The following is a 12,069-nucleotide window of genomic DNA, read 5'->3' as shown; positions in this document are numbered from 1 at the left end:
TTGGATGGATGGGTGAAGGTTGGGTGGATGGCTGGAAGAGGTTAGAAGATTGGAGGGATGGATGGATGGATGGGTGAAGGTTAGAAGGATGGATGGAGAAGGTTGGAAGGTTGGATGGATGGATGGTTGACCTTCTGGAAGGAGATGGATATATAGAAAAGGTTGGATGGAGAAAGTTGGATAGATGAGTAGATGGAAGAGGATGGAGGGATGAATGGATGGATGAAGGTTAGAAGGCTGGATGGAGAAGGATGGACAACGATGGACGGAGAAGGTGGGATGGATGGAAGGAGATGGATGGATTGATGAGGGTTGGAGGGAGAAGGTTGGATGGAGGGATGGATGGATGGATGGATGGACAGATGGACAGATGGATGGACGGATGGATGGATGAACGGATGGATGGATGGATGGATGGACGGATGGATAGATGGATGGATGGATGGATGGATGGATGGATGGATGGATGGATGGATGGATGGATGGATGGATGGATGGATGGATGGATGGATGGATGGATGGATGGATGGATGGATGGGTGGGTGGGTGGATGGATGGGCGGGTGGATGGATGGATGGATGGGCGGGTGGATGGATGGATGGATGGATGGATGGATGGATGGATGGATGGATGGATGGATGGATGGATGGATGGATGGATGGACGGACGGATGGATGGATGAGGTTGGATGAGTGAGTGAAGGTCAGAAGGTCGGCTGGAGGACACGGACAAGCAGCCTCTGGCTAGAAGGAACATGGTGGAGGCCCGGTGGGGCGGCTGACCGTGTCCCCTCCTTGTCCCCCCCCCAGGTGGACGGCACCCCGGTGGCGCTGCCCTTCTGCCCGCAGGGCGGGGCCGCTTGCGCTTCAGCCCGAGGTGCCACCACCCTCCTCATCCTCGCCGCCTTCGGCCTCCAGGTGACGGCCGGCCCCGGGGCCGCCCTGGCCGTCACCGTGGCCCCGCGTCACCGCAATGGCACCTGCGGCCTCTGCGGCGACTTTGACGGTCACCCGGCCAATGACCACCTCCACCGGGCCACCGCCGGGCTCACGTGTCACCAGCCCTGCCCCGGGCCTGCGTGTCCCCCCTGCCACCAGCCCCCCAAGAGGACCTTCGTCCACGCCAAGCTCTGCGGTCTCCTCCGCCACCCTCAAGGACCTTTCGGGGAGTGTCACGCTGTGGTCCGACCCGGGATCTTCTTTGACATTTGCCTCCGGGAGCTCTGTGAGGCCCGTGGGGATGACGAGGTCCTCCACGAGGTCCTCCACCAGGTTCTGGGCGCCTACGAGGCCACCTGCCACCAGGCCGGGGCTCGGGTGGGACCTTGGAGCCCCCCCGACGGATGCCGTGAGTTGGGGGCCACGGGGCCGTGGGTTTTCTGGGCGTGGGCGGGTTCCTCGGTGGCCACCCGTGATGTCCCCTCTGCCTCTGTGGCCCTACCCGTCGCTCTTGACCTCCACGCAATCTTCTCCAGCTCTGTCCACCCACGACATTGTCCCTCCACAGTGTCCCCGTTGGGTGGCCACACCCCCTAGGGTGGCCATCCGTGCCGTCTTCCACCCATGACATCTTTCCGTCTCTCTCCGCGGTGTCCCCTCTCCAGCTGTTCATCTGTGGTGGCCTCCACCTCTCGTCACGTGTCCATCTCTGGTGTCCCCTCTATTTCTCTTCACCCATGACATCCTTGTGTGTCCCCCCATGACGTTCTCGTGACCTCTACGTGTCCATGACATCCTCACATGTCCCTCCATGACATTCTCCACCTCCCTGCCCACCCATGACCTCATCATGTGTCCCTGATGTCTTCTGTCTGTCCCTCCATGACGTTCTCCACCTCCTTGTCCACCCGTGACCTCGTCACGTGTCCCTGATGTCTTCTGTCTGTCCCTCCATGACATTCTCCACCTCCTTGTCCACCCGTGACCTCATCACGTGTCCATCTCTGGTGTCCCCTCTATTTCTCTTCACCCATGACATCCTCGCATGTCCCTCCGTGACGTTCTCCACCTCCCTGTCCACCCGTGACCTCCCTACCCATCCCCTCCATGCTGTCCCCCGCGGTCGCCGTGGCCCCACCCAAGCCCCGTGTCACCCACAGCCCCGTGGTGCCCCGAGGACTCTCGCTGCCGCCCCGGTGACACGTGCGGCTCCCACCGGACGCTGCGGCCCCGGGACCTGCCCACAGGTGAGGGGCCACCACGGAGGGGGGACACGAAGGGACCTCCAGGTGAGGGGCCACCGTGGGGGGTGGAGAAACCAGGAATGGAGGAGGAGTGGAAGGATGAGGAGATGGAGAAACCACTGAAGGCCAGAGGGATGGTTGGGTGGATGGAAAAACCACTGAAGGTTGACGGTTGGATGGCTGGATCCACAGAAGAAGGGTGGACAATTGGGTGGACAAATCCAGATCTTCAATGGTTTCTCCATCCATCTGGTCACGGAGATGTGGATGGAGAAAGGTCTGGAGATGGATGGATGGATGGATGGATGGATGGATGGATGGATGGATGGATGGATGGATGGACCATCAAGGAAGTTCTTCAACATTTTCTCCATGCATTGAAGACGTGTCAATGGATGGATGGAGACACCAAAGAACTTCTCTGGTGGCTTCCCCATCCACCTGTCCCTGGAGATATGGATGGAGAAACCACTGAAGGTGGAGGGTTGGGTGGATTAGATGGATGGAGACACTGTTGAAGGTCGACAGTTGGGTGGTTGGATCCCCAGAAGGATGGATGATTAGGTGGACAAATCCAGGAGATCGTCAAGGGTTTCTCCATCCATGTGGTCATGGAGATGTGGATGGAGAAAGGTCTGGGGATGGATGGATGGATGGGTGGATGGATGGATGGATGGATGGATGGATGGATGGATGGGTGGATGGATGGATGGGTGGATGGATGGATGGATGGATGGATGGATGGATGGATGGGTGGATGGATGGATGGATGGATGGATGGATGGATGGATGGATGGATGGATGGATGGATGGATGGATGGATGGGTGGATGGATGGATGGATGGATGGATGGATGGATGGATGGATGGATGGATGGATGGATGGATGGATGGATGGATGGATGGATGGGTGGATGGATGGATGGGTGGATGGATGGATGGGTGGATGGATGGATGGATGGATGGATGGATGGATGGATGGATGGATGGATGGATGGATGGATGGATGGATGGATGGATGGATGGATGGATGGATGGATGGATGGATGGATGGATGGATGGAGAAACCATCAAGGAAGTTCTTCAACGCTTTCTCCATCCATCCAAGAAGCGTCAATGGATGGATGGAGAAACCAAAGAACTTCTCTGGTGGCCTCCTCACCCACCCGTCCCTGGAGATATGGATGGAGCCACCATCAAAGGGGGTGGAGATGGGGGGCGTGGGGGTCCCAGCAGAAGCCCCCTAACCCCGTTTCCCCCCCTTCAGGGGAGCTGCTGGGAGCACTGCCGCTGCAAGGTCTCGCCCCGGCTTTGGGGACCCCCGGGGGCATCGTGGGGCAGCTCCTGGGGTGGCCCCTCGGCCTCCGACCCCTCGGGGTTGTCCCCGTGGTCCCATAGTTCCCCAGAGGTCACCCGGAGTTGGAGGGGGGAGGGGGGGGGTGGGGGGATTGTCCCCCCTTACCCCCCCCCCCCCCCCCCCCCCCCAGTTTGTCCCCACCCCCAAGTTTTTCGTGAATAAACATTTTTTCGTTCCGGGCTCAGGGGGGGTGGAGCTCTGGTTTGTCCCCAAAATCAATGCGGGGGACACCCCCACACCCTTTGGGGACGTCCCCACCCACCTTGGGGACACCCCCACACCCTTGGGGACATCCCGCCCCGCCCCTCCCAGTACAAACCACACCCAGGACCAGTTCAACCCTTTATTGGCTGTGTGCCCCGCCCTACCCCCCACCCCCCCCCCAAGGTGACACCCGTGTCCCCTCCCCACCTCGCCAGGGTGGGGGGGGTGGCATTGTCACCCCACGGGGACACAGATGTCCCCTCCCCACCCCAGGGGGGGGTGGGTGAAGCTCAGATCTTGCCGGGGAAGGTCCCCTCCTCGCGGTACTCGTCCCACGTTGTCACCTGGGGGGGGGAGGAGGGGGGGCAGGGTGACAGCGGGGGTGACGTCACGGGACACACACACACACACACACACACCCTGTGGGGACACCATGGGGGAGCCAAGAGGGACCCAAGGACAATGGGGACACGGTGGGGAGCCTGAGGAGGACCTGGGGACACCCTGGGAACATGGGGGGGGGGACGGACACCGAGAGTCATGGGTGACACCCTGGGGACATGGTGGGGACACCGAGGGTCATGGGGACACCGGTGAGGACACGGTGGGGATCCTCAGGGCCGTGGGGACACCGTGGGGGGACCCGAGAGGGAGTCAAGGACAATGGGGACACCGTGGGGACAAGGTGGGGACCCTGAAGAAGACCTGAGGACCATGGGGACACCCTGGGGACATGGTGGGGACACTGTGGGGACCCTCAGGGCCATGGGGACGTCGTGGGGACACCCTGGGGACATGGTAGGGACACTGAGGCCATGGGGACACCATGGGGACACTGTGGGGACCCTGAAGAAGACCTGAGGACCATGGGGACACCTTGGGGACATGGTGGGGACACTGGGGATCCTCAGGGCCATGGGGACACCCTGGGGACATGGTGGGGACACCAAGGGCCATGGGGACACCGTGGGGATACCGTGGGGACATGGTGGGGACAGCATGGGGATCCTCGGGGCCATGGGGACACCATGGGGGACCCAAGGACAATGGGGACACTGTGGGGACAAGGTGGGGACTCTGAGGAGGACCTGAGGACACCCTGGGGACATGGGGGGGACACCGAGGACCACGGGCACATCCTGGGGACATGGTGGGGACACCCTGGGGATCCTCAGGGCCATGGGGACATCGTGGGGGACCCAAGGACAATGGGGACGTGGTGGGGACATGGCGGAGACCCTGATGAGGACCTGAGGACACCCTGGGCACATGGGGGGGACACTGAGAGTCATGGGTGAAACCCTGTGGACATGGTGGGGACACCATTGGGACACCGAGGGTCATGGGGACACGCTGGGGACACCGGTGAGGACACGGTGGGGATCCTCAGGGCCGTGGGGACACCGTGGGGGGACCCGAGAGGGAGTCAAGGACAATGGGGACACCGTGGGGACAAGGTGGGGACCCTGAAGAAGACTTGAGGACCATGGGGACACCCTGGGGACATGGTGGGGACACTGTGGGGACCCTCAGGGCCATGGGGACATCGTGGGGACACCCTGGGGACATGGTAGGGACACTGAGGCCATGGGGACACCATGGGGACCCTGAAGAAGACCTGAGGACCATGGGGACACCTTGGGGACATGGTAGGGACACTGAGGACCCTCAGGGCCATGGGGACACTGTGGGGGACCTGATAGGGACCCCAAGACAATGGGGACATTGTGGGGACCCTGAGGAGGACCTGAGGACACCCTGGGGACACCGAGGGCTAAGGGGACACCGTGGGGATACTGTGGGGACATGGTGGGGACAGCATGGGGATCCTCGGGGCCATGGGGACACCATGGGGGACCCAAAGACAATGGGGACACTGTGGGGACAAGGTGGGGACTCTGAGGAGGACCTGAGGACACCCTGGGGACATGGGGGGGACACCGAGGACCACGGGGACATCCTGGGGACATGGGGGGGGACACCCTGGGGATCCTCAGGGCCATGGGGACATCGTGGGGGACCCAAGGAGAATGGGGACGTGGTGGGGACATGATGGGGACATGGCAGGGACCCTGAGGAGGACCTGAGGACCATGGGGACACCCTGGGGACACTGTGGGGATCCTCAGGGCCATGGGGACACCGTGGGGGACACAATAGGGACCCAAGGACAATGGGGACACTGTGGGGACACGATGGGGACCCTGAGGAGGACCTGAGGACACCCTGAGGACATGGGGGGGGACACTGTGGGGACCCTCAGGGCCATGGGGACATTGTGGGGACATGGTGGGGAGCCTGAGGACCATGGGGACACCATGGGGACACTGTGTGGACATGGTAGGGACACCGAAGTCCATGGGGACACTGTGGGTACACCATGGGGACACTGTGGGGATCCTCAGGGCCATGGGGACATGCTGGGGGACCCAAGGACAATGGGGACACCGTGGGGACATCATGGGGGACCCAAGAGGGACCCAAGGACAATGGGGACACTGTGGGGACACAGTGGGGACCCTGAGGACACCCTGGGGACATGGTGGGGACACCGTGGAGGACCCTGGGGGACGTCATGGGGGACCCCAAGTGGTGTGGGGACACTGAGGGGACACTGTGGGGACTCTGAGTGGACCCCGAGGGGTTTGGGGACATCCGGGGGGACACCATGAGGACCCCAAGGGGCGTGGCGACACTGTGGGGACACCAAAGGGACTTCAAGGGGACCGTGGGGGCTGTGGGGACACGCTGGAGACACCAAGGGTCATGGGGACACTCTGGGGGACCCCGTGGGGACACTGAGGGGACCCCCAGGGCCGTGGGGACTTTGAGGGGATCCTGGGGGCAGTGGGGACACTGTGGGGGGACACGGGGACCCCACGGGGACACTGAGGGGACCCCAAGGGGTGTGGGGACACTGTGGGGACACTGTGGGGACCCTGTGGGGCTACTGAGGGGCCTGGGGACACTGTGGGGGGACACGGGGACACCACGGGGACACTGAGGGGACTAAGAGCTGACACTGAGGGCTGTGGAGACACTGTGGGGACACCATGGGGACTTTGAGGGGATCCTGGGGACCGTGGGGACCCCAAGGGCTGTGGGGACACTGTGGGGGGGACAGGGGGACCCCATGGGGACACTGAGGGGACCCCAAGGGGCGTGGGGACACCGTGGGGACCCTGAGGGGACCCTGAGGGGTGTGGGGACGCCTTGGGGACACCGTGGGGCTACTGAGGGGTGTGGGGACACTCTGGGGACTTTGAGGGGACCCTGAGGGCCATGGGGACCCCGGGAGGGACCCTGAGGGCCGTGGGGGGACATGGGGACACCACGGGGACACTGAGGGGACTAAGAGCTGACACTGAGGGCTGTGGAGACACTGTGGGGACATCATGGGGACTTTGAGGGGATCCTGGGGACCGTGGGGACCCCAAGGGCTGTGGGGACACTGTGGGGGGGACAGGGGGACCCCATGGGGACACTGAGGGGACCCCAAGGGGCGTGGGGACACCGTGGGGACCCTGAGGGGTGTGGGGACGCCTTGGGGACACCATGGGGCTACTGAGGGGTGTGGGGACACTCTGGGGACTTTGAGGGGACCCTGAGGGCCGTGGGGACCCCGGGAGGGACCCTGAGGGCCGTGGGGGGACATGGGGACACCACGGGGACACTGAGGGGACTAAGAGCTGACACTGAGGGCTGTGGGGACACTGTGGGGACTTTGAGGGGATCCTGGGGTCCGTGGAGACACTGTGGAGGGGACGGGGGGACCTCACGGGGACACTGAGGGGTGTGGGGACACCGTGGGGGGGCTACTGAGGGGTGCAGGGACCCCGTGGGGACACTGAGGGGACAGCCTGGGAACTTCGAGGGGGATCCTGGGGGCTGTGGGGACCCTGGGGGGACCCTGAGGGGCTACTGAGGGGCGCAAGGACCCCGTGGGGACATCTTGGGGTCCCCGTGGGGACACCCTGGGAACTTCGAGGGGATCCTGGGGGCTGTGGGGACCCCCGCGGGGACCCTGAGGGGCTATTGAGGGGTGCGGGGACCCTGTGGGGACATCGTGGGGTCCCTGTGGGGTGTGGGGACCCCGTGGGGACATCTTGGGGACCCCATGGGGTGCCACTCACCCAGGCGGTGGGACAGAGCGACTTGTAGACGCGCTGGTACCACTGGCAGGGAGCGACATCCGCCCCTTTGGCCGCCATCGCCTTCTCGCAGCGGTGGAAATCTGGGGGGACATGTTGGGGGGGGACCCTGAGGGACAAAAAGGGCCGAAGAAAAAAAAAAAAAAAAAAAAAAAATGGGAGAAAAAGGGACAAAAAAAAAGGGAGGAAAAGGGACCGTACCCAGGTAGTTTTGCCAACAGTTCCTGGTCTGGTTCTGGTTGGGGAAGCGGCTGTCGAACGGCGCCGTCTTGTAGCGCTCCAGCTTGGCCTTGATGTCCTCTGCCATGGCTGGGGAGGCCGGGTAATTAAAAGGGGGTTAATTAAGCAGGGATAATTAATTACACACACACACACACACAGCCCCCCCAGGTCCCCTTCCCGTTGCGAAAAGGGAGGGGGGGTAATGGGGGAAGAGTGTGCTGGGGAAGGGGGAAGCCCTGTAGGGGGGTAATTAGCAGGGGTAATAAACCCCCTCAGGACTAATTAACATCCCCTGGAATTAATTAACACCCCTTAGGCTTAATTAATTAGCCCCAGAAATAATCAGTCACCCCGAGCTACCTTTCTCATAATGAAAAGAGGGAAGGTAACAGGGGGAGAGTGTGTTGGGGAGGGGGGAATGCTGGCAGGGGGTAATTAGCAGGGGTAAATAACTCCCCCTGGAGTAATTAACACCTCCTGGGATTAATTAACACCCCTGGGATTAATTAATTACTCCCAGAATTAATCAATCACCCCCAGCTCCCTTTTTCATAATGAAAAGAGGGAAGGTAAGAGGGGGAGAGTGTGTTGGGGAGAGGGGAACCCCAATAGGGGGTAATTAGAAGGGGTAATTAACTCCCCCTGGACTAATTAACACCTCCTGGGATTAATTAACAACCCCTGGGACTAATTAATAAGCCCCAGAAATAATTAATCATTCCCAGCTCCCATTCTCATAAGGAAAAGGGTGAAAGTAATGGGGGGCAAGAGAGTGTTGGGGAGGGGGAGAACCCCAGCAGGGGGTAATAACCCCCCTGGACTAATTAACACCCCCTAGGACTAATTAACACACCCCAGGCATAATTAATCCCCCCCCAGCTCCCCTTCACATCATGAAAAAGAGGGTGGTAATGGGGGGAGAGAGTGTTGGGGAGGGGGGAACGCTGGCAGGGGTTAATTATCAGGGGTAATTAACTCCCCCTGGACTAACACCTCTTGGGATTAATTAATAAATCACAGAAATAATTGATCACCCCCAGTTCCCATTTTCATAATGAAGAGGGAAGGTAACAGGGGGCAGGAGAGCATTGGGGAGGGGGGAAACCCTGGCAGAGGGTAATTAGCAGGGGTAAGTAACCCCCCTGGAATAATTAACATCCCCTGGGATTAATTAACATCCCCTAGCATTAATTAATAAGTCCCAGAATTAATTAATCACCCCCAGATCCCCTTCCCATTGTGAAAAGAGAGATGGTAACAGGGGGAAGGAGAGTGGGGGAGGCCCCTGCATGGGTAATTAGCAAGGTTAATAAACCCTCCCGACCAATTAACACCCCTCAGGACTAATTAACACCCCCCAAAAACAATTAATAAGTACAAGAAATAATTAATCACTCCCAGCTTCCCTTCCTGTCATGAAAACGGGACGGTAACGGGGGGCGAGAGTGTCGTGGAGGGGGGAACCCCAGCAAGGGGTTATTAACAGGGGTAATTAGCCCCCCTCAGACTAATTAACACCCCCTGGGACTAATTAAGAATACCCCACAGAATAATTAAACCCCCCTGGGATTAACTAACCGCCCCGGGGAATGCGAAGGGGATGGTAATGGGGGAGGGGTGGGGAGGCAGTCATGCTGGCGAGGGGTAATTAACGAGGTTAATTAATCTCCCCAGACTAATTAACACCCCCCTCGGGGCTAATTAATAACCCCCTGAGACTAATTAAGCCCCCGGGACTAATTAAGCTCCGCCCCCCGGGACTGAAAAGGAGGAAGGTGATATGGGGGGGTGTGGGGGGGTAATTAATGGGGTTAATTAACCGCCCCAGTAATGAGGGGGGAGCGGGAGGTTCCCAGTAACGCCCCCAGAGCTGTCCCAGTGCCCCCAGTTCCCCCCCCGCCTCACCGGGCGCCACCGACTCCGCTCAAAGTGACCCTCCCGTCGGAACCAACGAGACGCGACGGAAGCGCAGCGCGCCGCCGGACGTGACGCAACGCGCCCAGAGGAATCCAATGGGAGGAGCAGTGGAGACGCAAGGGGTAGAGCGGCCGAGGCGGAGGGAGGGGCCGGTGAGGGGGAGGACTGCGGCGGCCATAGAGATAAGGTGGGAGGACTGAGGGTCGCCGGCGGCCGAAGGACCCCGGAACTCCCTCAAAACACTCCGAAACCGCCCCAAAACGCCCCTAGGACCCCAAACTTGACATTAACAATCTCGTGTGTCCCCCCCTCCCCCCAATACCCTGTTCTTGTGCTAAAATATCCCCCAGGACCCCCAAATCCTCCCTGGACCCCCAAAATAGTCCAAAATGGTACCAAACACCCCACTCCACCCCCCCCCCCAAATCGTCCAAAACGGTACCCGAAACCCCCAAATAATCCCTCTAGACCCCTAGAATGTCCCCAGATATCCCCCAAGACCCCCCAAATGCCCCTCGGGACCCCCCCAGATGTCCCATTCCTGTCCTCAAATCCCTCCAGGACCCCCCAAAAGTCCCATATTTGTTGCTAAATCCCGCAAGAATGTCCCCAAATCCCCCTCCAGAACCCTCCAAAATGTCTCATCATTGTCTCTAGAACCCCCCAGGACACCCCCAAAGTCCCGTATTTGTCCCTAAATCCCCCCAGGACCCTCATAGTGTCCCCAAATCCCCCCCCCCAAGACCTCCCAAAATGTCCCGTTTCTGTCCCCAAATCCCCCCAGGATCCACAAACACCCCCTAGAACCCCCCAAAAGTCTAATCTCTGTCCCTAAATCCCCCCCCCCAAATGTCCTCAAATCCCCCCAGGCCCCCCCAAATGTCCCATCTGTCTCCAAATTCCCTCAGGACCCCCAATATGTCCCCATATCCCCCTCCAGGACCACCCAAAATGTCCTATTTCTGTCCTCAAATCCCCCCAGGACCCGTAGACACCCATCAGGACCCCCCAAAAGTCCCATATTTGTCCCTAAATCCCCCCAGCAACCCCAAAATGTCCCCAAATCCCCTCAGGACCCCCAAAATGTCCCATTTCTGTCCCCAGATCACTCCAGGATCCCTCAGGAACCCCCAAATCCTGCAAACTGTCCCCAACTCCCCCTCCAGGACCCCCAAAAGCACCATTTATGCCCGAAAATGTCCCCAAATCCCCTCAGGACCCCCAAAATGTCCCATTTCTGTCCCCAAATCCCCCCAGGACTCCCCAAATCCCCATCCCTGTCCTCAGATCCCCCCAGGACCCCCCAAATCCCCATCACCGTCCCCAAACACCCCTCCAGGACCCCCAAAAGCACCATTTCTGCCCCCAAATCCCCCCGAAGCACCCCTTAAAATGCCTCAGCCCAGTCCCCAAATCCCCCCAGGACCCCCAAAAAGTCTCACCTCTGTCCCTAAATCCCCCCCCAGGACCCCTGATTTAATTGACTGAAGTCCAATTTCAGAATAGGCGTACAATTTTATTTGGGTTCAATCAATTCAGGGTGAGAAGCAATAAGCAAAGCAGCGCGGGGAGTCTCAGCTCCGCGACACGCACCCCGAGTTCTAACAGCAGGGTCCTTTATGCCCTTGCACCGGCGTCTTGGCCAAACCCCGTTGTCCTGCTCTTCCTCCACTGGATCATTCGAGTTGCTGGGGTACGTGGCCGTCCCCTGTTGAGTCCTTTGAAAGTCCGGAGGTCTCTGCCTCTTGCCTCGCTGTTCTCCTGTTGCATCTTTTGAAAGTGGCGGGGTTTTGTCTTTTCGGCGGGATTTCCCCAGCAGAGGTTGCTGCAGCTCAAGGCGGGGTTTCTAAGAAGCGGTTGCATTGTTCCGAGCAAGAAGCACACTCATCTAATAAAATTATTCTTGCAGAGTCTCGATTTGATTCCGACATTCATCACAATTACTATGCCGGTTGTAATGATCACACATCATTTCAGATCCACACAGGGTACAACAATTACACTTATCACATCATATTCTATTTAGACACGAATCGTG

At 59.7% G+C, this 12,069-nt stretch overlaps 2 protein-coding genes across 2 annotated transcripts; both read right to left on the bottom strand.

Annotated features, from left to right (window-relative positions):
• Nucleotides 1-3,868: 3,868 nt before the first annotated feature.
• LOC116963785 (cytochrome c oxidase subunit 6B1) lies at nucleotides 3,869-10,113 on the bottom strand. Its single transcript, XM_033001523.2, has 4 exons — nucleotides 10,020-10,113; nucleotides 8,094-8,201; nucleotides 7,875-7,975; nucleotides 3,869-4,086 (listed from the first exon to the last, which is right to left on the bottom strand). Exons 2-4 carry the CDS (start codon nucleotides 8,197-8,199, stop codon nucleotides 4,033-4,035), a joined length of 261 nt encoding a protein of 86 aa, XP_032857414.1. The 5' UTR covers nucleotides 8,200-8,201; nucleotides 10,020-10,113; the 3' UTR covers nucleotides 3,869-4,032.
• On the bottom strand, nucleotides 4,093-7,864 carry LOC122153844 (leucine-rich repeat extensin-like protein 5). The gene is made up of 4 exons (XM_042797223.1): nucleotides 7,089-7,864; nucleotides 6,610-6,746; nucleotides 5,764-5,854; nucleotides 4,093-4,941 (listed from the first exon to the last, which is right to left on the bottom strand). The coding sequence occupies exons 1-4, from the start codon at nucleotides 7,296-7,298 to the stop codon at nucleotides 4,357-4,359; spliced, it is 1,023 nt and encodes a 340-aa protein (XP_042653157.1). The 5' UTR covers nucleotides 7,299-7,864; the 3' UTR covers nucleotides 4,093-4,356.
• Nucleotides 10,114-12,069: the final 1,956 nt, after the last annotated feature.

This window comes from Tyto alba, unplaced genomic scaffold (assembly GCF_018691265.1).
Source record: "Tyto alba isolate M040663 unplaced genomic scaffold, T.alba_DEE_v4.0 Super-Scaffold_24, whole genome shotgun sequence".
Lineage (NCBI taxonomy): Eukaryota > Metazoa > Chordata > Aves > Strigiformes > Tytonidae > Tyto > Tyto alba.
This window is presented reverse-complemented; position numbering and strand designations above follow the sequence as displayed.

Bases quoted from the DNA above. Each gene is read 5' to 3' on its own strand.
- LOC122153844 (XM_042797223.1), bottom strand. From the start codon at position 7,298: ATGGTGTCCCCAAGGCGTCCCCACACCCCTCAGGGTCCCCACGGTGTC. The intron at 6,747-7,088 runs CTCAGTGTCCCC...GCTCTTAGTCCC, and splicing joins CAGTGTCAGCTCTTAGTCCC to CTCAGTGTCCCCGTGGTGTC. The intron at 4,942-5,763 runs GTCCCCCACGAT...CATTGTCCTTGG, and splicing joins CACGTCCCCATTCTCCTTGG to GTCCCCCACGATGTCCCCAT.
- LOC116963785 (XM_033001523.2), bottom strand. From the start codon at position 8,199: ATGGCAGAGGACATCAAGGCCAAGCTGGAGCGCTACAAGACGGCGCCG. The intron at 7,976-8,093 runs GTACGGTCCCTT...ATGTCCCCCCAG, and splicing joins CTGTTGGCAAAACTACCTGG to ATTTCCACCGCTGCGAGAAG. The intron at 4,087-7,874 runs GTGAGTGGCACC...TCCCCCCCCCAG, and splicing joins CGCTCTGTCCCACCGCCTGG to GTGACAACGTGGGACGAGTA.